The sequence below is a fragment of the Nomia melanderi genome, chromosome 2 (genome assembly GCF_051020985.1).
Source record: "Nomia melanderi isolate GNS246 chromosome 2, iyNomMela1, whole genome shotgun sequence".
In the NCBI taxonomy this organism is placed as follows: Eukaryota; Metazoa; Arthropoda; class Insecta; order Hymenoptera; family Halictidae; genus Nomia; species Nomia melanderi.
In genome coordinates, this window is record NC_135000.1 from 4,101,054 (window position 1) to 4,128,481 (window position 27,428).

General features: G+C 35.9%; 2 protein-coding genes and 1 long non-coding RNA gene across 4 annotated transcripts; 1 reads left to right on the forward strand and 2 right to left on the reverse strand.

Moving 5' to 3' along the window:
• Nucleotides 1-1,683: 1,683 nt before the first annotated feature.
• Nucleotides 1,684-14,205, reverse strand: LOC116425844 (facilitated trehalose transporter Tret1). Of its 2 annotated transcripts, none has more exons than XM_031974045.2 (5): nt 12,706-14,205; nt 3,834-4,054; nt 3,307-3,720; nt 2,360-2,925; nt 1,684-2,095 (listed from the first exon to the last, which is right to left on the reverse strand). In XM_031974045.2, exons 1-5 carry the CDS (start codon nt 12,741-12,743, stop codon nt 1,772-1,774), a joined length of 1,563 nt encoding a protein of 520 aa, XP_031829905.1. In that variant the 5' UTR covers nt 12,744-14,205; the 3' UTR covers nt 1,684-1,771. The 2 variants fall into 2 exon arrangements, with proteins under 2 accessions (XP_031829905.1, XP_076220601.1); XM_076364486.1 differs by lacking the exon at nt 12,706-14,205 and adding an exon at nt 5,507-5,719.
• On the forward strand, nt 4,685-7,034 carry LOC143174202 (uncharacterized). Its single transcript, XR_012997967.1, has 3 exons — nt 4,685-4,846; nt 5,707-5,959; nt 6,049-7,034. It is a non-coding gene; the product is annotated as an uncharacterized LOC143174202 (long non-coding RNA).
• A 2,871-nt stretch (nt 14,206-17,076) lies between the features above and the next one.
• Nucleotides 17,077-26,075, reverse strand: SCAP (SREBP cleavage activating protein). The gene is made up of 13 exons (XM_031974041.2): nt 25,046-26,075; nt 24,375-24,557; nt 24,066-24,299; nt 23,809-23,989; nt 23,567-23,712; nt 22,392-23,487; nt 22,029-22,302; nt 20,899-21,953; nt 20,671-20,830; nt 20,416-20,599; nt 20,210-20,349; nt 19,831-20,042; nt 17,077-19,537 (listed from the first exon to the last, which is right to left on the reverse strand). The coding sequence occupies exons 2-13, from the start codon at nt 24,488-24,490 to the stop codon at nt 19,358-19,360; spliced, it is 3,978 nt and encodes a 1,325-aa protein (XP_031829901.1). The 5' UTR covers nt 24,491-24,557; nt 25,046-26,075; the 3' UTR covers nt 17,077-19,357.
• Nucleotides 26,076-27,428: the final 1,353 nt, after the last annotated feature.

The following is a 27,428-nucleotide window of genomic DNA, read 5'->3' on the forward strand; positions in this document are numbered from 1 at the left end:
TGCGCCCGCCGCAACCCGGCCGACATCAATATGCCGCCATCAGGAACGAATCTTTGCTCGGGGACACTTGTTGATCCCAGATACTGACGTTGCCTACGACTATGCACGAGCCGCTGGGAACATTCGTGACAGGGATCTGCTTTATTGGGCGTCGATAAATTACCAATTGTCAATTCGGGATTTCTAGTACAACGGATTATGCAAATTGTAGTAGTTGTAAATAGATTAAAGGTTTTGTGGATATTTGTTGCCTTTGTGAATTGAAAGTAAAGCGAGACTGTGTTAGAGGAACGTGGGTTTTCAGGTATTTTGGAATTAGAGTGTTTGCAGGGGAAGGTTTTGACACTTGAAAATTACATTTAACTCCTTGTTCTATGAGTTCTTTCGCAACTATGGTCACTACGATGACTTTGTCATCAATAAATTACTAGAAAACAAAGGGAAATCCTTAATTCATCTATGTTTACTTTTAACTCAAAGCATAACAATATTTAAAACAGTATTTAATTTTCACCCAATATAATCGAGTATGATTTTTATAACGTCCGATCCGGAACTTCCTCACGAGTCTGACTCGATTTTATATGGCAAGGGGTTAAACAGCACATGTTACTAAGGATTTGAAATTATCCGCGTTTGAAACTCATTTCGTTTCGTTTCTGTTTGTTTGGTGGGTTCTTGGTCGCGTGTTAAATTCCCGGGATATTATCGTTGATGTTATGATTAGCGTGGATGCAAAATTAGTCTTTTAACTATGTCATACAATAATCTTCGTATAGGAATAAACAGCTACATTAAAGAGAAGCAAGTGTTAGAACCGGAGGCTACTTGTGAGGACCATCCTGCGAAGCGATCGCAATCTGGGTGTAGAATCAAGAGAGTAAATCTCAAGTTAGTGTTAATTAAAATCTGTACAACAATCTTGTGGATTTAAGTTTTCAATAAATTTTGTCAAATATTAAATTTCGAGTCCACTTTTCTGTTTTCATATTTTCGTTAATTTGTGTAACATTTCTTCCAGCTTGAGGAAATGTCGAAGCGTAGACGGGCCAGCGAAAAAAAGGAGAAGAAGAAGAGTTAACAGGATCAAGAGGCGAAGCCTAAAGTTACCACAAGTGCCGGAGAACATTGTCAACCTTGTGGACATACTACAGCACGAAAACTTCCTGAAAGTGGTCGATCAATACTTCAAGCCCGGCGTGAACAATCAATTGCGAAAGAAGTCACAAGGGAAGAAGTCAAACGCGATTAAAAGCTTCTCACGAAAAAAGCGTCAGCTCCGCAAGAGAATTTAAAACCTCCTAAATTGTAATTTGTCACGAACAAATTTGTAAATGTACAAATAAATGTAATTACCTGTTAAAGAAAATAATCTTCAACTTCCCTCATTACCATTTGTTTCTATCTACCACTATTAAAATCGTACTTTTTCTTGTATATATATTACACTTTATTTTACAAAGGTAACGACTGAGAATCTTATGAAAAATGTCTATTTGCGGTATAAAAAATACTTTCTGGTATTTTCTATTTGTAACGTAGCTATTATTTGTATCTATTTCTTCCTTTGTGCAGCTTCACTTAAGTTACTTGTAAGAGAATTTTACATCAGATGTTCCTATAAAAATATTTTTAAACTTAACAATCTTCTGAAATGAAATCAAGGAACGTCAAGTCAGATAATTACAGTTACATTCTGTCTTTATAGTCATTCAAGGCCATTGACTGAGCCAACAATCCTAACACAGTCTCTAACCTAGTTTTCTTCAGTTCACAGTTTACTCTCATTGTCATCACAAATCACAACTGGATTCGACGCTGCCCACTTTTCTTTAATTGGTATAGACTCCTTTTTTGGTTTGTGCTTTAAACTTTGTACACCAGCATAGTGATCCTCTATCTCCTTGAGAGTCCTGCCCTCCGTTTCTGGCAGCATGAAGTAGAGTACAACACCACCCAGAATGTTTATCAGTCCATAGAAGAAGAAAGTGCCAGCAAGGGTCATCCCATCCATCATGTAAAGGAAGATCTTGTTGGCTATAGAGTTGAATATGTAACCAATCGAACCAGCAATCCCTGTTCCGCTGCTCCGTACCTAATTAACATTCAAGGAAGTCTATGGTTTGGCTGTGGCCTCTTAAAACACCTCCTGGCCAATTTAATAATAAAAGGAAGTGTTCAATATAGGATTTTCACTATCTAGGAGTATATAAATTACATATCACAATATGTAATGAGATATGAAGGCTTCTCAGCTACTGCTAAAGTAACTAACACTAAATGAGACAAATGGAACAGCATAGATAACACAATGGTACTTATAGGTGTGACAAAATGTAGATTAGAAGTACAAAATTACCTTCACAGGGAACACCTCACCAGCAAGGACCCAAGGTAACAACCGAATCCCAGTATGGGATAGGAAGGCTGCACCAATCATCAAGGTAGTCGGCAGCCAGCTGTAGTTTCCTCCATTAATCACATGGCTATCGTTTAAGTATCCATAGATACCTGCCCCACAGAAGCAAAAGGCAGTGCCAGCAATAGACACGAAATTCAGTTTCCGTTTTCCAGTAAAATGAATAGCGAACACGCAGATCAAAGTACCCACAAACTGTGCCAGACCAAGGAACACTGCAGCTGTGTACTGCTCGATGGGTGCGTTCAGTCTTTCAAAAACAACCACTGCAAAGGTTTGCATGGTTATTGTGCCACCGAATGACCCAACAAAGAATGCCCAGGTGACCAACAGGAAAGGCATGTAAAAAGTCCTTTTACTAAAATCGCGCCAGATCTTTTCTCGTGACTCTGCTGGCTTGTGAACTTCCTGGCAGACGATATCGAACTCTGATTTCACTTCAGCCGGACCTACCCACCCTCTGAGCCAGCAGAGAGCGTCTTCAGCTTTCTTCAATCTACCTTTTGCTGGAATATATAATTTAGCATGGGATCTATACGATATATAAACCAATCAGACCTAAGTTATTAATAACCTTATTTTGCAGTGATAAGTCCAATAATATTTGGCTACATTTGCAAATAATTTGTTTCTTATTTTATTTAACTCCTAAAAGGGTAAATCAGTATAACAGTTTCTTATTCTGAATTCCAATAAATTTGTACTAAAATTTCTGAGACAAAAGTGTTCATGATTTCCTTATAATTCAGTCTAACTGTGATAAGAAACAAGATAAGTATTTTTCTGATCACACAGGTTTAATCTGTATTGTATTCTAAATGCAACCAATCGAGCAGTTAAATCACCTAGACCTAGCCTACCACTACCAACAACACAACACAGCTCACCAGCAAGCCAGTGTGGGCTCTCCGGGACCACGCAAAGAGCCATGAAGCAAATCACAGGGTAGACTATATTAATCAAGGCCACAGTTCTCCAAGTGGTCAACTTTCCACCTAACATTTGAGTGAAGATGCCTAAAATGACGGACATGCTCGAGGTAGCAGACAACATGCCACGCAGGTGAGGCTGCGTCACCTCGGCCACGTAGGTCATCACAGGTGCCTCCAGAAGGCCACCAGTCAATCCTGTCAAGGCCAACGCAGTGAACAACATCGCAGCGTTTGTAGCATAATGGAAAATGATCCACGCTATTATGAATGGAATGTTGATCAGCATCATTGTCCTCTTTCGACCGAGATACTGCGACACCGGCCCGCTAACGAAGCAACCAATCGGTACCAAGAAGAGATTCAAACTACCTGGAAAAAATGATGTCCCAGGTGTCAATCAATTGTCTTATTACACGACGATCGAACGATTTCGTAACAAATATCCTTATTTGTTACGAAACATAGTTGCCAAGGTGACTCACTGATCCATGTCAGCTCTTCCATGGTAACGGGGATTTCCGAGTTCTCCTTTTTCAACTCAGGGATCAGAATTGTGGAGAATCCTAGTGTGGAGCCGAACGTGAGCATCAGGAGATTCTTCGCGCAGACTGCGAAACATTGTGGCAGTGCTTGGCGGAACTTTGATACGGAATACACCTCCACGTTGCCGTTTTGCTCTGATGGTAGGCTTTTCTCTCCATTCCTGAAATGCAAATGGAATCTGTCTTTCAAGGGGCAGAAGAAGGAACCGGTGGCATTGAAGGGATGGAAGAAACAGATGGAATAAATGCGAAGAAACTGAAGAAGTAGAAGGAAATGCGTAGAAACCGAAGAAACGCGAAGAAACTGGAGAAGTAGAAAGAAGAAATGCAAACAAATAGAAGAAGAAATAGAAAGAAATGTGAAGAAACTGAAGAAAAAGGGGCAAGGAGAAGAGAAATTCAAAGACACTGAAAACAAGAGAGAGCAGCAGAGAGAAGAAAGCAAAAACACTAAAAATGAAGAAGAGAAAGAGGCAGAAGAAAGAAGAAAGCTAAGATATTGAAGAACACGAAAAAGAAACTGAAAGTACTACAGAAAAACAAGGGAAAATACTAGACGAGAAAAAGAAGAAAACAAAGACACCGATGAAAATGGTAACAGTAGTCTTCCTATCCTACAAGAGCTGGAAGTAATCAGTAAAGATTCTCTAACAATTTTCAACGTCTCTTCCAACGCAAATCGATCGAGTAAACAGCGAATACTTCAAAACAGAATGAAATTTCAACTGACAAGATGAGTCGAGCGCATCAGTAATTTGTACGCGGTCAACTGTTGCGATTCCTGTCATTGACACAGATCCTTTCGGCGTGAAAGGGTCCTTCGCTTCAATCTGCCGCGATTACGCAAACATCGGTACACGTTCTCCCGAGTTTGCGTAATTCAGCGTGCCGATCTTCGCGAACCTATTTCCGCTACACGAAAACTTGTTTCTTCTGCGCACAGTAAAAAAATGGTATTTTCCAGCTTAATAATTTTTAACTAACTTATCTTTCCACTTGCCTCGACGAATATCAAACAAAGTCCAATGAAAGCATTAAACTATAAATGACATTATTAACGGAAGAAACATCTAGAGCAAACAATTATTTCAATAGATGTTTAACACTATAACTACCGACCAGTTAAATTGCCTTTTCGAAATTCCTCCATAGAAACACCAAGAGCGTATCTATTCAGACTTAAATTGATTCTTAATTCAGTTTGCACATTGCTACACCAATCTCTTTAATAATTTCTCAGAGAAACATCTGTTACCATTTCAACATTAGAACTACCGAGTAATTAAATTAGATTTTCTAATTTTTCTATGGAAACTCCAACATGACGTCTATTGGGGTTGCAATCGATTTATAATTTAGTTTGCGTATTTTTAAACTAATTTCTTAACTCATTTCCCAGAAAAGCATCCGTTCCTTTTCGATAATTGCGAGAGAAAAATATAGGAATGGGTCATTTTGACTCATTTGTTAGTTCTAGTGTTAATAATTGCAAAAAGAAGAAGTCAAGAATGAGTCATTTCGACCTGTGCGGTAGTTTTAGTGTTAACCATAAATTTTTACACTTATTTGAGAGCACAGACTGAGGTATTAAACTTGTAAACTCCTAAACCTACTTCATTACACTTCGCATCGAACAAGAAGCGACTTCCTTGACGCTAAACACTGAACAACTCTCTTCCTCATTCACCACGGCCTCTCAATTTATAGAATCCCTTCAACGCGCTGTGCTATTTCACCCAATCATGATGCTGCCACGCGAAAAGTGTTAAGCCACTGTCAAGACGCGTCTAATCCCACGCCTTATCGGTTCCAGGAGTTACGGCGAATGGATTCCGCAAGCAGATCGTCTATAAAAGTGATTCTTTTGAGCAGTAAGGAAACAGGAATGCTAGAAACAAATGCACTCATCTTGGGATTAGAGCGGATGCGACGCGATAAGGTGGTAACAAGCTGTCGATGGACGTTATTCCGGTTAATCCGTTAATACGCGACGGACGACAGCGATTCAGATGTATAGAGTCGTGCACTTATCTCGGAGAGAGCTGCTTTCCAATGTGCACCCTCTGGTACCAAATTTTTGGCAACCTTGTGCAAATAAAATAGGAATTATGGTTTCAATACTTTGTCCCTTGAATTGTGTTATTTTTGTTTTTAGACGTGGTACATACTAAGCATGATTATTTACGAGTAAATATGGTGGTTAATCGGATGAAGTTTCAAGAAAAGATTTCAGTATATTTAGCATTTGAGTTATAGATAATAAATAAGCTTGGAATGTTTGAGATACGTGGGTATAGTCTTCTGTAAACTATGGATTAAATACATTTAATAGGATGCATTGGTTCAAGAAGAAAAGAAATAAAAAATGTTATTGGTTCATTATTTTTCATTAGTAGACTGTGGATGTTTATGCATTTGCAGTGAATATTAAATGGAATGTAGTGGAAAGATGTTAATCAAGTTCAAATATATTTGGTAATATACTTTTTTAATTAGAAATATTTATTAACGTAGCAGGCTTCTACGTACAATAATTCTTATTCTCATAAACAATTGTTTGTTCTGCAGCATTTCAAGATTTCTTTGGTCACATTTGAAACGATATTCAAGTGCTCTGATTTGGTATTTTATATAAGGGAAGAAATTGACTTTCATTGGTACCATATTTGCCATTATGAGACACTGCTAGAATGATTGTCTAACATTATTATTGCCATTACTTTAACTCCTATTCTCCTATTATAGTTGACATTAAATAGCTTGTAGTAATTTAATACGGAATGGCAATCTGATACTTATTAAGTAACTGGTCTCTTTCCTTTATTGTTAATGACGCCTTAACCTAAAAGTATGTAGTTGTTAACTTAGAAAATAGATAATACAACTTGAAAAGGAAACATTCCAATAAGAAATGTTAATATCATCAGCATCTGTCATAAATTGTTCAAATCAAAGTGAGTGTAGATATGTGTTTCAGAATATTAATATTCCTTCCCTTCACCTGTATCATGTAATACTTAAAACAAATGTATTAGTCAGCAATGGAGTGGATCATTCGTGCAATATTTCTTTAATATCTTTTTTAAACGCGTTTACAGTGTATTGCATCATCTAATACCTAAATAAACTCAATTAGAAAAACTATCAGGAATTAAATACTATCTTTGAACAGAGATTTCAGTATCTTATTCTTACACAATATTGTGTAACTGTACCCTACATATATCATAAGTTACATACAAGCAATTCCTTATACAGTCTATTGTCAGTTGTTCGTGCTTTCACCAATATACTTATAAGTCCTATATAACCCATTATCAACAGGAGCATAAAAATTTCCAGCTGTCATAAGTAAGAAAAATAGACAATGTCTAACAAGAAATAAGCTGGGATAATAAAGATAAACTGAAGATAGAATATGAAGCTGTCATGAAGATATTCACATACATATACAGAACTGTATGCTTATCAAAATTATAATCTGACCCAGCACATATGCTTTTCTATTACTTTTATTTTGAGCAGAGTGTCTGTCTTAACTTTTCATTCTGTTATAACAGGTAGTTCACAGAAAAAATTCATAATTCCTCCACAATTAACACTAGAATTACCGAGCATTTAATATAATTGTATAATCTTACAAAAATTGTAACAACAGATTATTTACGGTTCTTTGAAAAGCATTCATTATAATATTCAAGTGGAACTATTTATTTTCAAAATCATTTCGAATATTCAATGCTTTTTAGATATTAATAATTGCGAAACAAAAAAAAACCGAAACCAGCCATTTTTATTGGTACGGTAGTTCTAGCGTTAATAGTCAAGTAAAGGGATGACTACAGTACAAAAGAAACTGATGAATGTATCAAGAATGCTGAATTCAAATAAGCTGAATGAGACAGTGAGGCAAACAATAAATATTATTACACATGGAATCAATTCTTAAATATTATCTGACAGGACGTTAACTGATAGCAATGCAGTAAGTACTTAAAAGTCAGTATTTATATTGGAACGTCATTCAAAACGGAATGAGTGCGTCACAGACAAAACTTGAAAGCAGCAAGTCGCCTAAGAAATTAAGCCAAAGCAAACGTAGTCTAGCAATATCGTTGGAAACGATATCTTAAGTTCAATAGAGGCGGTCGTTGTCACTCATCGCGATAATCCTACATTACCTCTAAATCCATTATTCGTGGGAACTTCCCCAGATAATGGGCAGAATCCTTGATAAAGAGACTGTAAATTGTTGTTATTATAGTTTTACACAAGCTACGCAGAATTTGGTTCATCTTGACGCGTTTATAGTCGATGAAACCAAGTATTTTCTTAATACTAACCGTACCGCGAACTGGTTTTAAAATTGGATTTAAAACTCTGCGTTTTCTTTCGTTCACTTAACTTTATATCAATTCCAATATTGCCCAATTAAACAGTTTTTTCAAAATTTTTATCTCTTTCTTTGTTTCTATTTACACTAAGAAAAATATGTCATCGAACTTGTTTACCTTTATTTTGTAGCCAGTTATCTGACTGGTTACAGTATTAGTAGGTATATACAAAATTCCGGTACGGTTAGTGTTAAATAAACTTTATTTATCATTATAACTGAATCATGATTTTATTAAATAATAATTTTATTAAATAATTTATTAATCATATTAAGAGAAATAAACATTTTGGAACAAATAAATTACATTTTAACTAAAAACGATATCAAGCGAAACAAAATTGATATCGACTCATAAAGCAAACAATGAATCTTCTGAAGTTCGATGCGCACTTTTGAATGTTTCTAACAATAGGTATTACAATGAGAGTACAATATAATAATGATGTAACTGAAAACAAAACATTTGTCGCGTTCAATAGTAATTTTTTAGCACGTTGACTTGCACGGGAGTCACCGATGACCGTAGCATCCAAATTACACGAAAATAATTATAACTTATGAAAAAACAACTAATGTCGATGTGGCGGCATAACGGGACACAGGAAAGGTTTTCTTGCCGTGCGGATGCTCTAGCCCAGGTAGCGCGGGTAAGCAAACATCAGCGTTGCAGACCCGCGCGGGTACGTTAAATTGTTGAGCCCTAAAACAGGCGATGAAACAAACAAACTACCTAGCTCCGCACGTGGGGGAAAACCTCCCTTTTTCCGAACGGAATCATGGGAATTTCCATGTACCCCATATCTTTGTCTGCGGACAAAGATGTGGGGGTGAAGCGACGTTAAATGGAAGCCGCCGTGATAGCCACGACACACACCACGTCCGTTCTTTCTGGCGCTAGGTCAGACGGAAATCTTTCCGCGTATCTTATAAGTGTTGATTAATAAATAAGAGTTTTCGTTAAAGACTAGTCAGTCATTTCGCACCCTACTACCCACAGTCGAATACAAATGTTTCATAATGTAAATAATTAGACACTAGTGTAACGTAAGAATTCTGATACCAAATAATTTGCAATTCTTCCTTTTAATTTTGGCTACAGAAATAATAAGCGATACATAGATTATGAATTTTACATTAAAATATATGTATAATATATATACTTCGTAAACATCTGTCACTTTTTCTTTGTATAACCAAAATGAGGTCATTTTTAATAACCGTCATTATCACATCTTAAATACACCGATAGTCAAGGTCCTAATTTTATCAGACAGTAATTCATTGCCATCACTGTTTTTTAGCAGCAATTCAACGTTTCGTGGATTGTTAACGGAGAATCCACGCAACGTGTAATTAAGGAAAAAAATGTTAGAATCTTCCGTGAGAAATAAATTATAATTTTAATGTAGCTTGTTTAATGATTTGTTTGAATCAAGAGTCACGGTAGCTCTGCGTGATTGAAAAGTTTTTCCGTGACTGACGTGAAGATTAATGTGTCGTCATTGGACATTGTGGAAGATGATACAAATGGTTTGAATAATTGCCGGTGAAACACGACCGTCGAAATGTACGTCTTTACTGGCTGATTAAACGTTCAAACGAAGCTTCAAATGGCTGCTTCCTCGATTAGCGTCTCGAATACCGTGCAAACATTGCTACGCTAATTCTATGTCATTGCTAGAGCTTATCACGTCGCGAAATAAGCGGTTGATAAGCAACTAACACTACTGTGATGTAATTTTGAAGCTAAACGACATTCCATTGATTCCTCGTGGAGGATTTGAACAATGTAATTCTGAGGTGGGGATATGGATTCTGGGAGGTGGAGAGTTCTGAAGATCCAGAAATTTAAAAACGATAAATTTTCAAATTCCAAAATGAGAAATCTTTCGAATTCAAGTGTTTAAAAATTGAAAATAAAATTTACAAATTCAAATATATTAAAATTGAAAAATTTTCAGATTAAAAGATGTTTAAATTCAAATATAAAAAAATTCAGAAATTAAACAGTTTATATGTTTGGTAATTTAAAAATTAAAAAATTTATACACTTAAAAATCCATAGATTATCGAGACACAGGTGTTTGGAGACAGTTCAAAAGTAAAGAGTTGGATTTGTAAATAATTAGAAATACAGAAATTGAAGTTCAAAATCTCTAACTTTACTTGACAACTCTGTTGATCACACTTTTCTTGTAGTTGCACCAATTGTACACTTCTACACAATTTAATCATGTTTATATTCATTAAAACATTTATCTTGATTGTTTCAAGATCAAGGTTAGCACTTCTATTTAATTGTTGGTAGTTCGACGAACTCGTTATCTCTTCCGCATACATACTTGCATGCAGACGAATCAATGCGGATGCATAATACTGATAAATACATCGCATGCAAGACGTTGCATGCAACAAGTTTTGCGATATCTAAACGAGATGCAACATGGATGTTTGAAACACGTTGTCAAGGTCTACAACTACACGTAGACATTCACTAGGAAAAATGCACTCTGTGTTTCCGTATACCGAGCCAGAGACGTTTCTGCAGTGAAACTCGTTTCTTTCAGATTTCGTTTATAAATGTTCAAACACAACAATTTTTAAACTTATGGATTTTCGAAGATATAAATTAAAAAATGTTTAAACTTATGAATTTTCGAACACATGAATTTAAAAATTTTCAAATGTATTCATTTTTAAACTTTTGAACTTTTACATTATCGAACTACCTCGATATTTTAATTGGCGTTTTATCATTTCAATTTTCAACTCCTCTAAACCTGATATTTTGAATCTCAAGATAATTTTCATAGCTATGTAATGAATTGATTAATATGATTCACTAATATTAATTAATTCATATTAAATAATTAATAATTCATCAATTTCCATGGTTTTCAAACATTCCTATGCATTTGGAGATTTGTATTTTATGGGAATTTTAAGTATTGAATTTAAAAAATTTGTTTAAATTTTGAACCTTCAAATTCTTTGAAATTCTGAACTTTCAAAGTTTTACAATTTTATATTACCGTAATTTTAAACTCTTAACACTTTTTTTAACGTTATCGACACTTATTATTTCTAATTTTTCAAACTCCACTTACAACAAATTCTGTTAGATTGTGATATTGATTCCTAAGAGTGAAATATAGTGCACGAAACGCTATTATGTAAAACCGTATGATAAGTTTAGAAATATTACGTTTCCCGTTTTAGAAGTAGGACTGTCACAATTTTCTCAATAAAAGTTTCCTACAATTCCGTTCTTAAAAATCGTTCGCGTTTCTATTTGTCGTGAAGGACGAGGTTGTCGATCGTATCATTGAAACGAATTTGGTTCGTGAATTCAGTACAGGCTGTTAGAAAATAAATACACGTGAAATATTCGCAAAATAATCATTCTTTATATCCTAAATTTTCTAATTCCTTAATCAATTTCTGCTGTTATCTTTAAATTTACTTATCATCTTATTAAACTATAACTTTTTCCTACTACATTATTAAATGTCAACGCTCCTTCTAAAAATATTGGCTTTAAATATTAGTTTTGGAGCACAAATGTTCCCGCTATCATCATTAAGAGTGCGATTAACCATCAAACTGCGTAGACGAAGATAAGTGATAAAAATACGATTATTTCAACCGATAACCAACTATACACAAAAATTAATTCCTCTAATTGCAATCAGACTACCACTTATCTTATGATTTCTTTCATAACTGTGTTCGATAACACTACTTTATCGTCAATAATTTAGTAGAAAAAGAAAAAAATTTGACGCTAATTCTGTGTCTACGTTTACTCCATAGATTAAAGATTGATAATAAACAATATGTCACTTATATTGAAAATAAATAAATAACATTTAAATTTGTCGAATTTAAAAGTGAAACATTCAGTGCAGCTTCTTCACAAAATGATGGCTAAGTGTCGTGCATTGGAATTCGATAACAAATCGTCATCGATAAAGCGACGAGTGTGTCTTTCAGAAACATAAACATCATTAGCTCGTCATATGATAATACAATCGTAATGATAATCTTTCTAAATAATTTTCGATTATCTACCAAATATATCAAACATACTCTAAATTACTATTTTTAACTGAACAAAATTACAACAGCGTTTTGTTTTAACCCCTTAACTGTAACATATACAAATTCACGAAAATATTAAACAAATATTAATTCTCATTCATTTTTAAAAATTCTGAAGTACGGTTTTGTTTTCTTACATAAACGAAAAGCTTCTGTTGCTAGGAATTGAATGGCAACAGTTTCGTATTTAAAAGCAAATAGGTACAAGGCTAATACTTGACTTAATGGTCTCGAATAACACTGTTCACCAAGAGAATTCGACAGTTAAGAGGTTAACAATCGCGACAGCAGTTTATAAAAATAAAAATCACAAACCTGTTCGTTTCTTCGTTTGGAGAAAGGTGTTGTGCCATTTTGGGAATATTAGATGCGGTCCACCGCACTTGAATCTGTCCTTAATCTCTACAAGCTTCGCGCCTGCATCATCTACCTTTTAAATATTCCAACTTCAATTTTACCAATTTCAAATACAATCAAAGACTACTTGATAATTCCCTTTAACAATACATTCACAATTCCTTCCCTCTTCGCGAATTCCTCGGATCTCCTCAAATGTCCTCAAGTCTTTCAAAAAGCTTCCCTGATCTTACAATATTCTTCCACCTTCAACAATATTCACCAAACAACATCTTCCTTCCAATCATACAATCAAAATCCCTCCTTAATCTTCAATTCTCATCATTCTTGTCTTTATTCTTTCTGCCCAAAAGCATTCACCTCCATCTCTATACCGAGCAACCCGTTCCTGGCAGCGTCAGTAAAAGTCGGAGCAGTTACCCAGCGTTTTCACTTCCCTTCTCTTGCTTCACTTCCTCTTTTCAGCGTACAAGCAAGTCCAACCGAAATCGGTTATTAAACGAAGCTGACTCCGTGAACATCCATGCTCGCATGTCTTCGATCTTAATCTGCAATCCTTCAAGTCCTTGAAGCTATCGAAGCTATCGAATCATGCAAAACACGTCAGTGTTAATGAGCCGAACAATACAGTCTTTATCAGCAGCCTCCTTTCCTCTGTTCGCTATTGTAACTCGGAAACCTCTTTGTTGCTCTTGTGTCTCTCTTTGCAGTCTTCTTCGCTAAAGTCCTTGATGTTGATGGGACCAGCAGGGTCTTCTTTCGCTTCCCTCAGGATGAAAGAGTAGGTGGTCCTTCTTTGGACTATTGTCAGCCACTGAACGACCAAGCAAAGCGAATGGCCGCGTACCTTCTAATTTCTCCTCCTCCTCCTGCTCCGTTGGTGGCACGTTCGCACGAGTTGTTTCATGAACGAGTGATCCCCCTTCTGTTTCGCAACTTGGCTGTTACACCTAACGCGGCGGGCAGTCGTATTTTGGAGCCGCCGGAGGAGAGTGCCGCTGGTAATCCTCTTTGCGACTCAACGATAACGTTCGACCGGTGGAAAACCGTTTATTAATGAACAAAGGTATTGTGTGTGAGTGTTCCCCTGTTGCCAAGAAGGCGGCAGACAGTTTGCTGGGATAGGAACTGGTTTGCCAGTGGTGGAGGACAGTTTTCGATGCAAAAGGATTCGACTGTAGGGATTCCTTTGTTTGACTATACGTTTCGAAGGAATTAAGAATTTTTGGATGAATTATTTGTTACAATAAAATGAGACGTTTGTTGGTTCATGCGAAGGTTTGGGGAAGAATGGGGAAAGTCGATCGAGGACTAATGTGTTCATTGTTTTTCGAAGTATTCTATTTATATTAAAACCACCGAGCATTTAATACGATTGATATCTAATCCTTATAAACACTGTAGCAATCGATTATTTTCAATTTCTTCAGATATTTATTATAGTATTCAAGTGAAGCTATTTATTTTCAAAATTATTACGAATATTCAGTGCTTTAAAGATATCAATAATTGTGAAATAAAAAAATGAAACCAGTCATTTTGACTGATACGTAGTTCTCGTGTTAATTTCGAATATTGAATCAAGGTATCAATCATTGCGGAACAAGGACACCGAAATCATATAATATTTCTTTTATACTGTAGACAATATTAGGTGGTACATTATAGTTGCCACTAAGCAGTAACATTTTCCGAAACTATAACTTTATTTATTACGCAAACTACGAAATTCAACAAAACTGAAGGATACGTCTTAACATTTATTTCCCTGGAAACAGTTTCTTTTCCCACTGAGACAGACCTGTCCATGAAATAGGACGATAGTAATAATGTAAAACCAGTGAGCCATTATAATAATAGAATTTTAACACTAAAACTACCGAGCAATCAGTGACTTATTTCCAATTTTCTATAAAAATTAGAACACGTTTCTTGAGATTCGAAGAGTCGCCTAGTCTTGTATCTCTACAAATACACAAATTCAATTGAAAATCTGTCGCAAACACACCTTCATAATTTACATACTAGCGAAATAAAAATTCTGAAGTGGATCAATTTGACACGGCAGGTATTTTTGTATTAAGATAAATATAGTTTCCACTTTCTTGTGTCAGCACTTTCTAAACTTAAAAATGTGAAGCTTTACAAAAATAACAAACCGAATGACAGCGGATTTCCGAAACTTTCGCAGTGATCTATGTTATCAGGGACTGACGTCTTCAAAGTGTAAAATATATCTGTGATAAGTAACACGATTAATAAAAGATACTGGAAGAAATTGTTTTTGGATTTGTAAATCACAGAGAAAACTTTTCTGTTTAATGGTTAGAGATTTATTGATATGTTATGAACATGACTTTTCAGTATGTTCCTTTTAGAAAAGACAGAAGATCTTTTGCTCCTATTTTTAAAATAGTAATATGTTCTTAAATTGTAGATATGAATTACTGTGTAATTGCTGTGTAATTAATCTTCTTCTATGAGAAGCTTATCTTCTCGTGGGATTACAAGGTAATTGAACACGGACCAACATAAATATTCATTTGACACAGTTGTTTATTATAGAGACTCTGTGTATTTAATCTGCATAATTAAAAGATACTATCGAATTGTAATTCGGTTGCAGCATTTCATTTCAACATCTGCATCGGATACTTTGGGATCAGATAAAAACTGGTTGAAACGGTTTCCTAGGAAAGGCTTCATTAATATTTAGCTAATGTTTTTATTAACTAACGTTTATCCATGCAAATATTGTACCTGTGAATAGGGTAATTGTTAATTCACAGTAACATGTGTTACTTGAAATAATGCTTCTTCATAAAAGTTTGTTATTGACAAGTTACTGAAAGCCTTATCTTCTATCGCTTGAATAACAATAACGGTTATTAGTAAAATTTAAAAACCAAATATTAAGATTGATAGTTCGTATAAATTGAAACCTTGTAATGCAGTGATGTAACTTTTCATGAATTTTTATGGCCAAGTTTCCACTCTCTTTACCACAACATGAACACTTTCACTAGGTTACTCAATCAGTCAGGTCGACCATTGAACTTGCTATTTAAAAGGAGTAACAGCTGCAAACAGTGTTACCATTCTACTGATTATGTTTTTGTTATTTTGAATAGTGGAAAACCTGGTTGAAAAACTCAACTAACTGTTTCAACTGAAGAAATTTGAAACAAACATCTCTCATTAGAGTTCTCCTTGCAAAAGGTCCAGAGGTTTTATCATAGAAAATTGCACTTTCGAGCATCATTTAGATAAAATGGATGAGCTTATCAGCCATGCTGTCTACTCTGAATAACTACTTACTTACCTGTATTCTTGTGTCTGTTCGTCTAACGAGATTAATCACTTTCAAGTGTGCTATGTCAATTGATCATATTTCACAATTTATTTCTAAGCATGCAACACGGGATTAGTTCTTAATATCAAAATCCTAGTAGTACAAAAATTTAATCAGATAACGATTTTGTAAGAATAGGAAATTTCTATAATAATAATCCATGCGAACATCGTGTAATGCAGACCAGATAAGGGGTTTAATGATTAAAGTAAAAGTAGACATTAAAATAGTAAAGCAACATGACAAAATATTCGATCTTTTCACCCCCTGAAATTCATTAGGATTTTTTCTACCAGTTGTAACAAATAAATATTTTCTATTAACACTTGCTACACTTATAAGTGCATATTAATGATTTATTTATTATTTCATTATTGTATATTAAATATTATATATTCAATTAACATTTTTATGTTACTCTCTATTAATAAAATAATCATTCTAAATGTACTAGAGATTCCAATATGGACAACATTAATTAGAAAATATGGTACTGATGATAAACGCACATGCCGTCATGTACGTGATTATCTGGAGATCACGCACTCCACTTTACTGTCTTACAGGAGATTAAAATTTGCATGAGACATTACGCACGCCGTTTAATCACGGAATTGTACTACACCTGCTAACGTTGTTCATTGATCTGCTAACTTTCTATCTCGTACCAGATTAATAACAATCTAATCCTCGTCTACAGGAAAGTTCCATTAATGTAGACCACCATCTCGTCTCAGTATTAAAATATAATCCCTTTTTATTGATATAATATTGGAGTCTTTAACATTTCAAATAATTTAATATTTAAGTTAAGAAAGATTATTGGATAGAGTATCTCCGAAGTAACTCTATTTAAATATTAATATAACTTCTATTTATTGCCCTTTTTTTGTTAATTCATTTTTCTTTCTTTTATTTCACTTATACATTACAAGGAAAAAATGTGAGGAGAGAAATGCGTAATGTTAACACAAAAATAGAAATAAAATCAAAATTTAATAAATGTGAGAATTTATTAAGGATGATATATCTGGTGTACGACAGATTTGCACTTGGTAAATTAATTAAATAAATATAAAAATCACACGGACTCCTAAATGATTGTTAGCCAACCAGCTGTGCCATCAGAAGCACTTATTTTTTCCCATTTTTTTTATGCGTACTTCTTTTGTCAATTAATTTCTACTTGCGCGAGCGTGTCACGACCTGATATGATTTGCAACTTTGGTTAAGAAAAATATATGTATATATATATATGTGTGTGTGTGTGTAAGTGTATGTGTGTGTGTATACATATATATATATATTTCTATATATTAATAGATCATGATCGTGATCACGAGCACTAGTTACTTCGAACAGGGTATCAGAAAATAAAAGAGACTCGTCGATACAAATCGTCTTACAATTCAGTCTAAAGGCGTATAAGATCACTATGTTGTAAAGTTCATTTCGCAACACTCATATTAAATTTCTATCGCAGAAGGAATGTCCTAAAATTAACTGGAAATATTTGTGTAAAAATGTTTAGACTCTTTGGACCCATGTTACGAAAATAACGTTATTTACAATAATTTTACTTTTCCCATTCTTCGATGAATCCCCACGAAACCCATTGTTCCATTAGAAGGTGTTTAACGTACTACTATACACACATATCACATCACTGGAAGCGTAAAGTTTGAATGCAATTAAATAATACGTTGATCTTCAAGGTAATCAATGTTGAATCGATTAAACACTCTTTACACCTTAATAAATTCCATTCGAACACACACCCCAGTTAATTATTAGGAATCCTTCACATAATATTAAACACTCTTCAACAATGACTCTACTAGCTGCTCATATGGACTCTGCACACACTTCGACTCACTCATCCTTCAATGTGTCACAAAATGTAATTACTCTCCGTTGAAACTATCATATGTTGTGAAGCAAATATGTATTTTATACACACTCGTAAGTCTTCTACTATAATTATACATATAAAATAGGACCCAAAGTTCGCTCGGCTTGGAGCAACGATTCTCCTTACAAAAATAGACCGCTAAAGCTAAACAAGACTAAGCGTTTAGTACAGGAGGTGAAAAATGGTGAAGTTTTGAATGTAGGTGTTAAACTTAACAGTACAAACAAGTTTTGCTGGCGAGACTGAATTAACTCTGTCATCTATACCTGAAGATCAAATGTTCTAAATGAATTAACATTCAGCGTACTATCAATTTGAGTCTCCTCCTATGTTACATAGAACTCCCTACGTATAAGGAGACTGAGATCCCTTCCTTTAATGTCTCATTGTCCTTTGCTACAATACTTCCCCATTTAGTTGCACTAAACGGAAACTGCATAAAGGCACTCTTAGACCGTTATACATGTAACGAAGTTACACATACACAAAGACATTTTACTATACAATAAATGTAAAACTTCGTAACATTCATCTTAAAACTTTCAAGGTCAAATACTTGGTATGTTGGACGCGGCCCTCAATCTTCCTACCTTATCCTCGATAAACCGGTACACCACGTGCGCTCTCTGTTCATTGAGATTTCGGGAAACCGTCTTTATACACGTCACAGTTAATTAACTTCGTTATCGTACTCGGTTTTACAACACAGAAGTGAAAATCCAGCACCCCCGTGTTATGGAACAGCACCGGTTCAACAAATGCAGCTTCTACTTATCGTAAAATTGACCCAAGCACATCGATTCGCCTCGAAACCAGTCGCATAGAAAATTAATTGCTCCTAAATCGCACTGCGAAACGATAATTGGATGCTTCGAAACGTAGCACAGCCATACTTCTAAGACAATGAACAGAGATACCCGAGTTGAACTACCTAAAAATATTTTTCTGGATCTTGTGTTACTATCCTTTGTGTTTACCATTGTTTTTTTTTCTTTTTACAGTGCGTTCCCGCATCCTGCATCCTGATTTATATGAACAATCTCTCCCGCAAACCGATTAAAAACTTGTATACGTTTCTCATTGTCAAAGACAAGCGTATTTCACTTACTTACTGTCTGAATGGAGTATAAATATTAAGGCGCGACCGTGACATAGTCGTTTATGTAAAACATTCATATTAAAATTGTGTACAATCACTTAAAATATAAAATGTACGTCGTGTAAAAATTTCTATTCCCAGGCGAGGCGCGAGACCTCGCTCAAGTATGAAAATTAAATAAGAAAAAAAACAGAAGAATAGAATAGAAGAGAACAAAACAGCTATGTACAACGTGCATATACAGATCTTAGTCTAGCTTGTCAGAGACCAATGGGAACCTGATTATCCGCAACTGTCGTCCGAAATCGCAAACTACGCTATCCCTTAACGCTAACATTTGTTTTACGAAAATACAACTATCCTTGTGACCCAGCCTCACTTCCCGCACAGGTTCTCCCGTCCTTACATCCCAAACTACTAGTGACCCCTGAAATTTTACAAGTCACACATATTTATTAATTCCTTTATCAAATCCTTATTCTAACCTCTATGCATAAAGGAGCCTAATATTTTTTATTCAGTATCTACACCTGCCAGGAACGTCTAAATAAAAGTTCTGAGTCCTCAAAAAACAAGGGCAACATTTATACAGACTAAGAATAAAATAACAGCTTTTAAGAAATAAATTTGAAAGTATACAAATTATTGTTAGGAGGTATATGCAGTATATATCATTGCTATCAAATTTCAAGTTTTATAAGAAAATGAAAAATGGCATACCTGATTACTAGTGATGAGTAGATGATGCGTTAACATGACTAACTGCAAACTGTACGCTGATCTGTGTGCTGGAAGAGCATGTAGTAAGTGTCCCTGAAACCTTTCCCACACACACAATCTTTCATCAGTTCCAATGCTTATCACATATGACACTGAACATGTAATAGCTGCCACTGCACCATCATGGGCTTGTATACTGTACATGCACGTTCCTGTAAACAGAAAAAAAAGAAGGAACAGATTAATTCGTTTGTTCAACAAATTGAGTATTGCAGTGAAATTTGATTATGTCACTTGGATTGCACTGGTATTTTTTTTAATTTATGCAGCCTGTCACTTATGTAGCTACTACATTTTCTTGATTTAACAATACACGTACCAGTTAAGAGATCCCAAACACATAGTAATCCATCTTGAGATCCACTACCAGATGTCATTGGACTCATTCTATCGATAAATAGACAAGATATGGGTCCACAGTGCCCATGAAGAGTATACAATGGCAATTGATCCTCTAGCCTGAAGCATAAAACGAAATGAAGTCAACTGCCACTAAATAACTGAAGAGAAAATAAGGATACACACCTATATACTTTGAGAGTGTGATCCTGACTACCTGTCAAAACACGACCACCCTCACTGTCAAGCACAGTTATTGCTTGCTGGTGTGCTCTATGAGAACTAATTTTTATGCAACGAAGGTCTTCTTCGGATTGCATGATGTTATTTATATCCATAGGTGAGCCAGCACTTCCTGTTCTAACATGAGCTATAAAAAGATAGTAGTACAAAGAAGGGCAGACCAAAAAACTAACACACAACAATTATAAACAAACTTACTTCTTCTGTACGAGGTGAAACCCCAATCAATTTGTTGACCCTCACTATAACTCTCTAGTTGTAAAAAGTCAACGGAGCCACTTAATTTGGCCGCTACTACTCGACTACCGATAAATTTAACTGCGGACAGCCCAACTCCTGATCCATCATCAAACAAACACTGAAATGTTTCATTCATTGTTTTCGATTTTCCTTAAACATCGAGATTCATTATGAATTGTTACTCACCTTGAATCTACCTGTAGTACCTTCCCAAAATTCTAAACTTCCATTAGCACATCCCACTACAATTAGGTTCTCTTGATAATCCATGCACCATATAGGGGATACTTGTGAATATTGTATGGTTTTATGTGTATTTAGTGAAGATGTACTGCCCACTAAGGCAGATGTATTTAGTTTTCCAGTAGGCATACATAATTGTTCTGTGCTCCCAGTTTTTTGTAATTCATCTATAGATTTATTGTGTTTTTCAACAAGATATTTATATTGATCACCAAAATCAAACCCATGTTCATAATTTTGTTGAGTTGAAGCGGGTTTCATAGAAGAGAATTTGATATTAATTGCTGACTTCAGGTCAGGAATATCATAAGCATTGTCTAAACTTCTGCGTAAATGCTTCCTTTTTTCAATATTCATTTCATTCACCTGATACTCATACTCTAACGTGTTTCCCATTGAATGTCTCTTATTAATATTATTACTCTGTCCTCTTTGCGTATTATATAATCCAGGAGATGATTTTCTGTAGTTGACTGCCGAGTATAGGCCAAATGAATTAGTGCCCTCCATTTCTCCCCTTGAAGGAGGTGAACCGCTTTCATAATCAGACATTAATTCATCCACATCTGTTGCCGTTTGACTTAAGTTTTTTTTTGGACTGCTGAAAAACTGTTTCCTGTCTATATGAGCAAGTTGTTCACCGGACGTCGCATCCCAGACACGGATGTGTCCAGCTAAACATGTACTAGCAATAGTGTTATTATCTGTAGCAATGCACTCTACTTCTTGTGAGTGTCCTTCAAGGACCAAAGGCAATGCCTCTAGAACTAGTTGTGTTGCTGAGTCATGAGCTTTTTCTGGTTGATGCCAACTAGCTCTCCATTCAGCATAATTTCTTGAACAGATGCATCTATAAAGTACGACCATCGTGTATGCAACAACGATGACGCTGATGAGACAAAGTACTGCAGCCAAAAATATTTCCATAGGGCTTGAAGGAATAAATGGTGCATCCGCATTAAAACCTCTACCCTCAGATCTGCTTGGTAGTTCTATATCTATGATAATTGCAGGACATATGTAATTTTCCAATACACAAGTTGAATCAATAAGATTTTGATAGATATACACACCTGAGAAATCTAATGGGTCTAGAGCAGCAGTAGCAAGACTCTGCCATTGAAAATGTTGCACATCATTTGGATTGCTAATTTGTTTGACTAATTGTGGACTTATAGCATGAGATAATTTTACTGTTGGCAATATAGTTATTCGTCCACCAGCAGCAGAAATATTGTACATAGAGAGAACTGAAGACCAATGATAAAGTGATAAACGATTCCAAGGTGGAAAGTCCACAGGTTTTAATTTATTTAATTCTTCAGTAATATTATTAGTTAGATCATCCTATTGTACAATAAAATTTAATAAATTAAGATTGCCAATATTTTCCTAAATATCTATTGATATACATGAATATATGTTTATTGTAATACCTGTCTATTTAAATGATCTGGGGCAATAGTAGAAGAGGGCAATGATAATGGTTTCATTGTATTTAATTGGATATAATTACTTAATGACTGAGGTCTGTCTATAGTATATCCATCAATCTCGGATTCTGGTTTCAATGTTTCACTCAAATGTATAACATGCTCAACAATACCAGAATTGTAGACAATCATGCTGATCCATACTATCATCCACACCATAAAGGCACGTTGAAATATTCTCGTCCGTGCCCAGAAGTGTACTATGCGTAAACGCTTTGGAATTTTGCCCAATGTATGAGTGTTCTGTGTGTTTGGAGCTATCACATTCGTTGGACCGTTAGATAAACCATTTAGTCTCGGGTGTGACTTCGATCGAAAAATGTTCGGTTTTCTACTTGTGATTGTTGTTGTAAATTGTTGTTTACGCGTATTAGGAATATGCGGCATATGGAACTTGGATGTTTCACTAGATAGCTCTGTGCGTTTAATGTCAATTGCAAGAATTGTTGAGAAAAATACCATTTGCAGAAAAAAATCGTTAACCAAGCCAACAATGGCAAATATGCAAAACTCTTGAATGGCTGGTACAAAAGTGAACAAGCCAATTGTCAAGATTGTCACTTCTGTTAGTAAATTTTTAGTAATAGACCAACCCTCTTTGGACAAGGCCTGAGCAACTCGTATTTTCACATCCAAATGTGTTGGAGTACTCACTACACTTTTAGTTAATACCAAAACATTTTCCAGCCCTACGATAATCACCAAATATGGAAACACTTCTTTTCCACTTAAACTTAACGTTAAGCCAAAAAAAAAGCATACACCCACAGTCATACACAGTGAACCTATCACTGTAACAGTTGCGCTAAATGCTATCCCAATCTTTGACTTTATTAATTCTATCTTCCTCACAGAAAAATAAACATAAAAGAAAAGCGCATTAAAAGTCATCATTAACGGAAAAAAGTCACTGTAATTAAATTCTCCAGGGTAAAAAATGTGTAACGTTTCGTCTGTGGGTATGTATGTGCTATTATCAACTTCTGTTTGATGAAGGTGATAATAACCCTTCAATCTATGGTGTAATCCTTTAATAAATCTGAAAATTGATAATAGCAAATTTAAGTCCCTGTAAAAAAAAATATTAAATAACTTGCTAGTTTTAATTCATTACTCACTCAGGATCATAATCCTTTAAGTAAATAGTTACTGCATACTGCAATATTCTTTGTCTAAGACGGATTGGATACCGTTTTATGCCAGTTTCTTTAAGATTCATTCCAAACATTATTTCAGCTAAACTAATTTTACCCTTTTGTAAATTCTACAATATACGAATACATAAATGTACTAATCCTTTATACTTAAAGTATACTTAAACATAAATACACTTAATGCACTACCACCTAAATGTCCATACCTGATATGAATATATTGTATTTATTAGATTTGTATCTTGTGCGTACAATTCTATACTTCGTTGCCACAAATTTGCGGGTGAGAGAACAAGACAGTTATATTCTGGTAAAACCTCTGGTTTTTTACCATTTCTTTTTTTAACAGCTTCAATGTGTAAACATACTTGGCCAAGTGTTTTTAATCTATAAGTTATGTGAACAAAAAAAAATTAAAAAAAAGTCAGTAAACATTGTACTTAATTCTACGCATGAAACTTACGTTTCTGGATGTTGATAATTTTGTATAATCTCTAACAGATTAAAAACTTCATAAAGTGGACCTCGAAATGCATCCATCAGCGTCAATTCCTCTGTCCATGGAATAACTCCAACTCTTAATACCACTTGTTGCACATAGAACACTGAGCCCTCTGTATTGTTTTCAGGTACAAATGTATGATTGATTATAGTCCTTGGCGCATTGCCAGGCATAGGCAAATTGACCAAAGGGTAGCTAAGCACAGAACAATCCTCCGTTTACAATCAATTTCGTTCAGTCGATATACAATTTAAGTAACACATTACTAACCAACATAATAACATTATCGAGATTGCTAATGAAATAACAGCAATAGGATGAGAAGAGCAGAACAGGCCATGGGCGTAATATAGCCCAGCCACCCTATCCGGCAAACTACGGAACATTTCACCTCAAGGTTGTCTCATCATTGTGTCTCACAGCATGTAGATACACATATTGCTCGCAATCGACCTACGAACAACCCACAAACCTCTGAATGCCGAACCAAGGGAAGCGCTCTGCTAGGGAGTGAACTGTACGAATCAGTCATAACAAGAACACCAATCAAAGATGCCTCTAATTGTATTCAATAAACCAGAACACACACACTGCTCCGAATACATATGCAAAACATTGGTCGCGTGTAACAATGATTCCGCTAGACAGGGACAAGGGGAGGTTACACAAAAGAGAAGAAAACGTCCACGTGTTTTTCCCGCAGTTATCAGTGACGTTACGCAATTGACACATCATTCATCTCGTATTTTCTCTAGATCGTGAAAGGGTCAACGATGCGTCGTGCGTAACGCTGCGACGTAATAACTGTGTTTCCTTCGCGTAAATTAATGACGCAACAACGGCAATAAAAGGAACGATGATACGACAATCCGATCCAACGGAGACGGTACACGGGTCGGGAGCGCGCTCGCAATGAAATAGATATATTTGTTGCAACTTACGTATGCGCGCACTAATTATATCATTCCTCGGCCAGCCCTGGTCCCGCTTTACATCTTGGTACCACGAGATACGTCAGTAGCCGATGATCCTCCTCAGGTTGACACGGGACACCGTTAAATGAGCATCGTCACGCTTCTCGCTGCATCATCCCGCAGAGTACGCGTTTCAGGAACTCCGATTTGAAAAGTAGTCTTAACCAGTGATAGTCCCCGCAGCACTCGCGACGCTCGGAGCACAACGACGAACCCGGTGCACCGTGAAACGTGCTCGCGGACTGGACGCGGTTACGGCGCGCTTTTTGAGGTTATGTTCAACCTTCCGTCGCGCACATTCACGCGTAGATAACACTGGGAATTGATCTGACGACGAACGACAGCCGTAAAACACACCGATCACTCACACGTGTTCTTGATCGCGCGTCATTCCTCAAGCAAGTGACCACCACACGCGCGGTACCGCCGGCGACGAGAAAACGCACACACGATTCGGACGGCGCGCGAGCGACCGAATGCCCGGCGTAAATTCCCCGAGTGCACTGGCCGGTTTCAATTTAACTCGCGCGACACTACGCGCAGTGCTAATTTATTTTTAAACGGTCTGGTCGAGCCTCCGTCTAGCGGCCAATCGTCAGGTGCCATTAATGTCATGCGACCCTGTCCCGCTCCCTTCTCGTACCTTTCACGTGGCGAGCGAAATCACTGAATCGTTCCTGGTTCGTCATTTTTATTTTAATTTTTCTTTCGGACGCGCCGCGATCGCGCGCGCGAATAGAGAACACGCAGGGGGGCGCGTACGCGGTTAGTAGTCGACGAACCGGTGTAACATTGGAAACGTTTCGATGCTGGTTCATGAAATCCAACGGGCGCCGCGATTTATCTTCACATTTTAACGGTATTATATTTAGTGAAACGAACACAAATTGCACGCGTGAACATTGAAGAATGAAAGCGTATTTTCTTTTTTCTTTCGAGCACTCCACGCGCAACAATGTTCCGAACGCGTTACTCCCGCGAATCGTAAATAAGGCGCGACCAGAAGACGTCAAACGTGTGAGTAATTTTCGCAAAGAATTTTTCGATGACAAAAAGTCCGATTATAATTTATTGGATAATTCGTTGCTGTTCGTGATATGAATATTTTTCACGATTTCCTGGACTGTAATGGGAGAATAAATTTTTTTACGGTGCATTTCGTACCTGAACGATTCGAGTAGTAGGGTTTTGAATTCGGTAGTTAGTCGGAGGGAATAGTCTCAAGTCGTCGGGTCGAGTTCGTGTTCCGGCAATTTTTTCGTTTATTAGTCGTCTAAATTATCGTTGTGCAAAACAAACAGAGAATTAAAAATGTATTCGACAGGCGAAAGCGAGAGGGAACGCGTCGTTTCGTCAATGGCACGCACGAGGATGAAGGTAATCATCTTTTTTTGAGTTTGAAAAGTTGCGAACGTCCTTTCGTAACAGGCTGCGCGCGCATTCCGCGGTTATCCTTCTTTTTCAAGTTTTTGTATACCGATTAGGTATCTCAGAAAATAATTTGTATATTTGCTGATTGCAAATCTCGTAACTATTTAAATTTAAATTTTAATCATGCTTACATATTAATTACATGAATATTATCGGTGACCGTGAACGACGCCATTTTTATTGCACTCCCCCTGTTTATGATATACTCAATGATTTGTATTGCGAATAAAATATATATTACAATATTATTTATATTGAATAAAAAATATATATATATTTGAATAATATTCAAAATGTAAATCATTGATTATCTCATAAACAGGAGGAGCGCAATAAAAATGGCGTCGTTCACGGTCACCGATAGTTGCAATTAATTATCATTAATTTAAAAATCAGTTATCCCCTTTTGCCTGTAGAAATAATTTAACACGTAAATTCGACTCTGTGAAATCGTAAATAATTTCAGGCTCGCAGGAAACTTCACATAAACTTCAATTACTCGTGTTAATTTTCATATAATCGACTTCTGACCTTGAAATTACGAAGACGATCACCGTACTGCATTTTATGATTATTTCAAGTTTCTTTTTTAATGGTTTATTAGAGGCTTAATATGATTATTGAAACGATTTAGTGCCATTGAGGTGAATAGAATAAAGATGAAAAGAAATGGTCAGGCGCGGGAGATCAAGTTAGTGGGTAATTAACGCGGGAAAGGCCATTGTCGTAGGAACTATGTCACGAAAAGGACAATACGCGCGACGCGTGTATTCCGCTCGTTTTATTATAATTCGCTTTTAATAGCGTGTTCCACTTCAGTAAAAAATCACTTTGCATTTTAAATTCAACACTTCGTTGAGACATTTATTTTGATGGCCTGTAAAACTTGAATTTAAAAATAGAACGATCACCGCACACT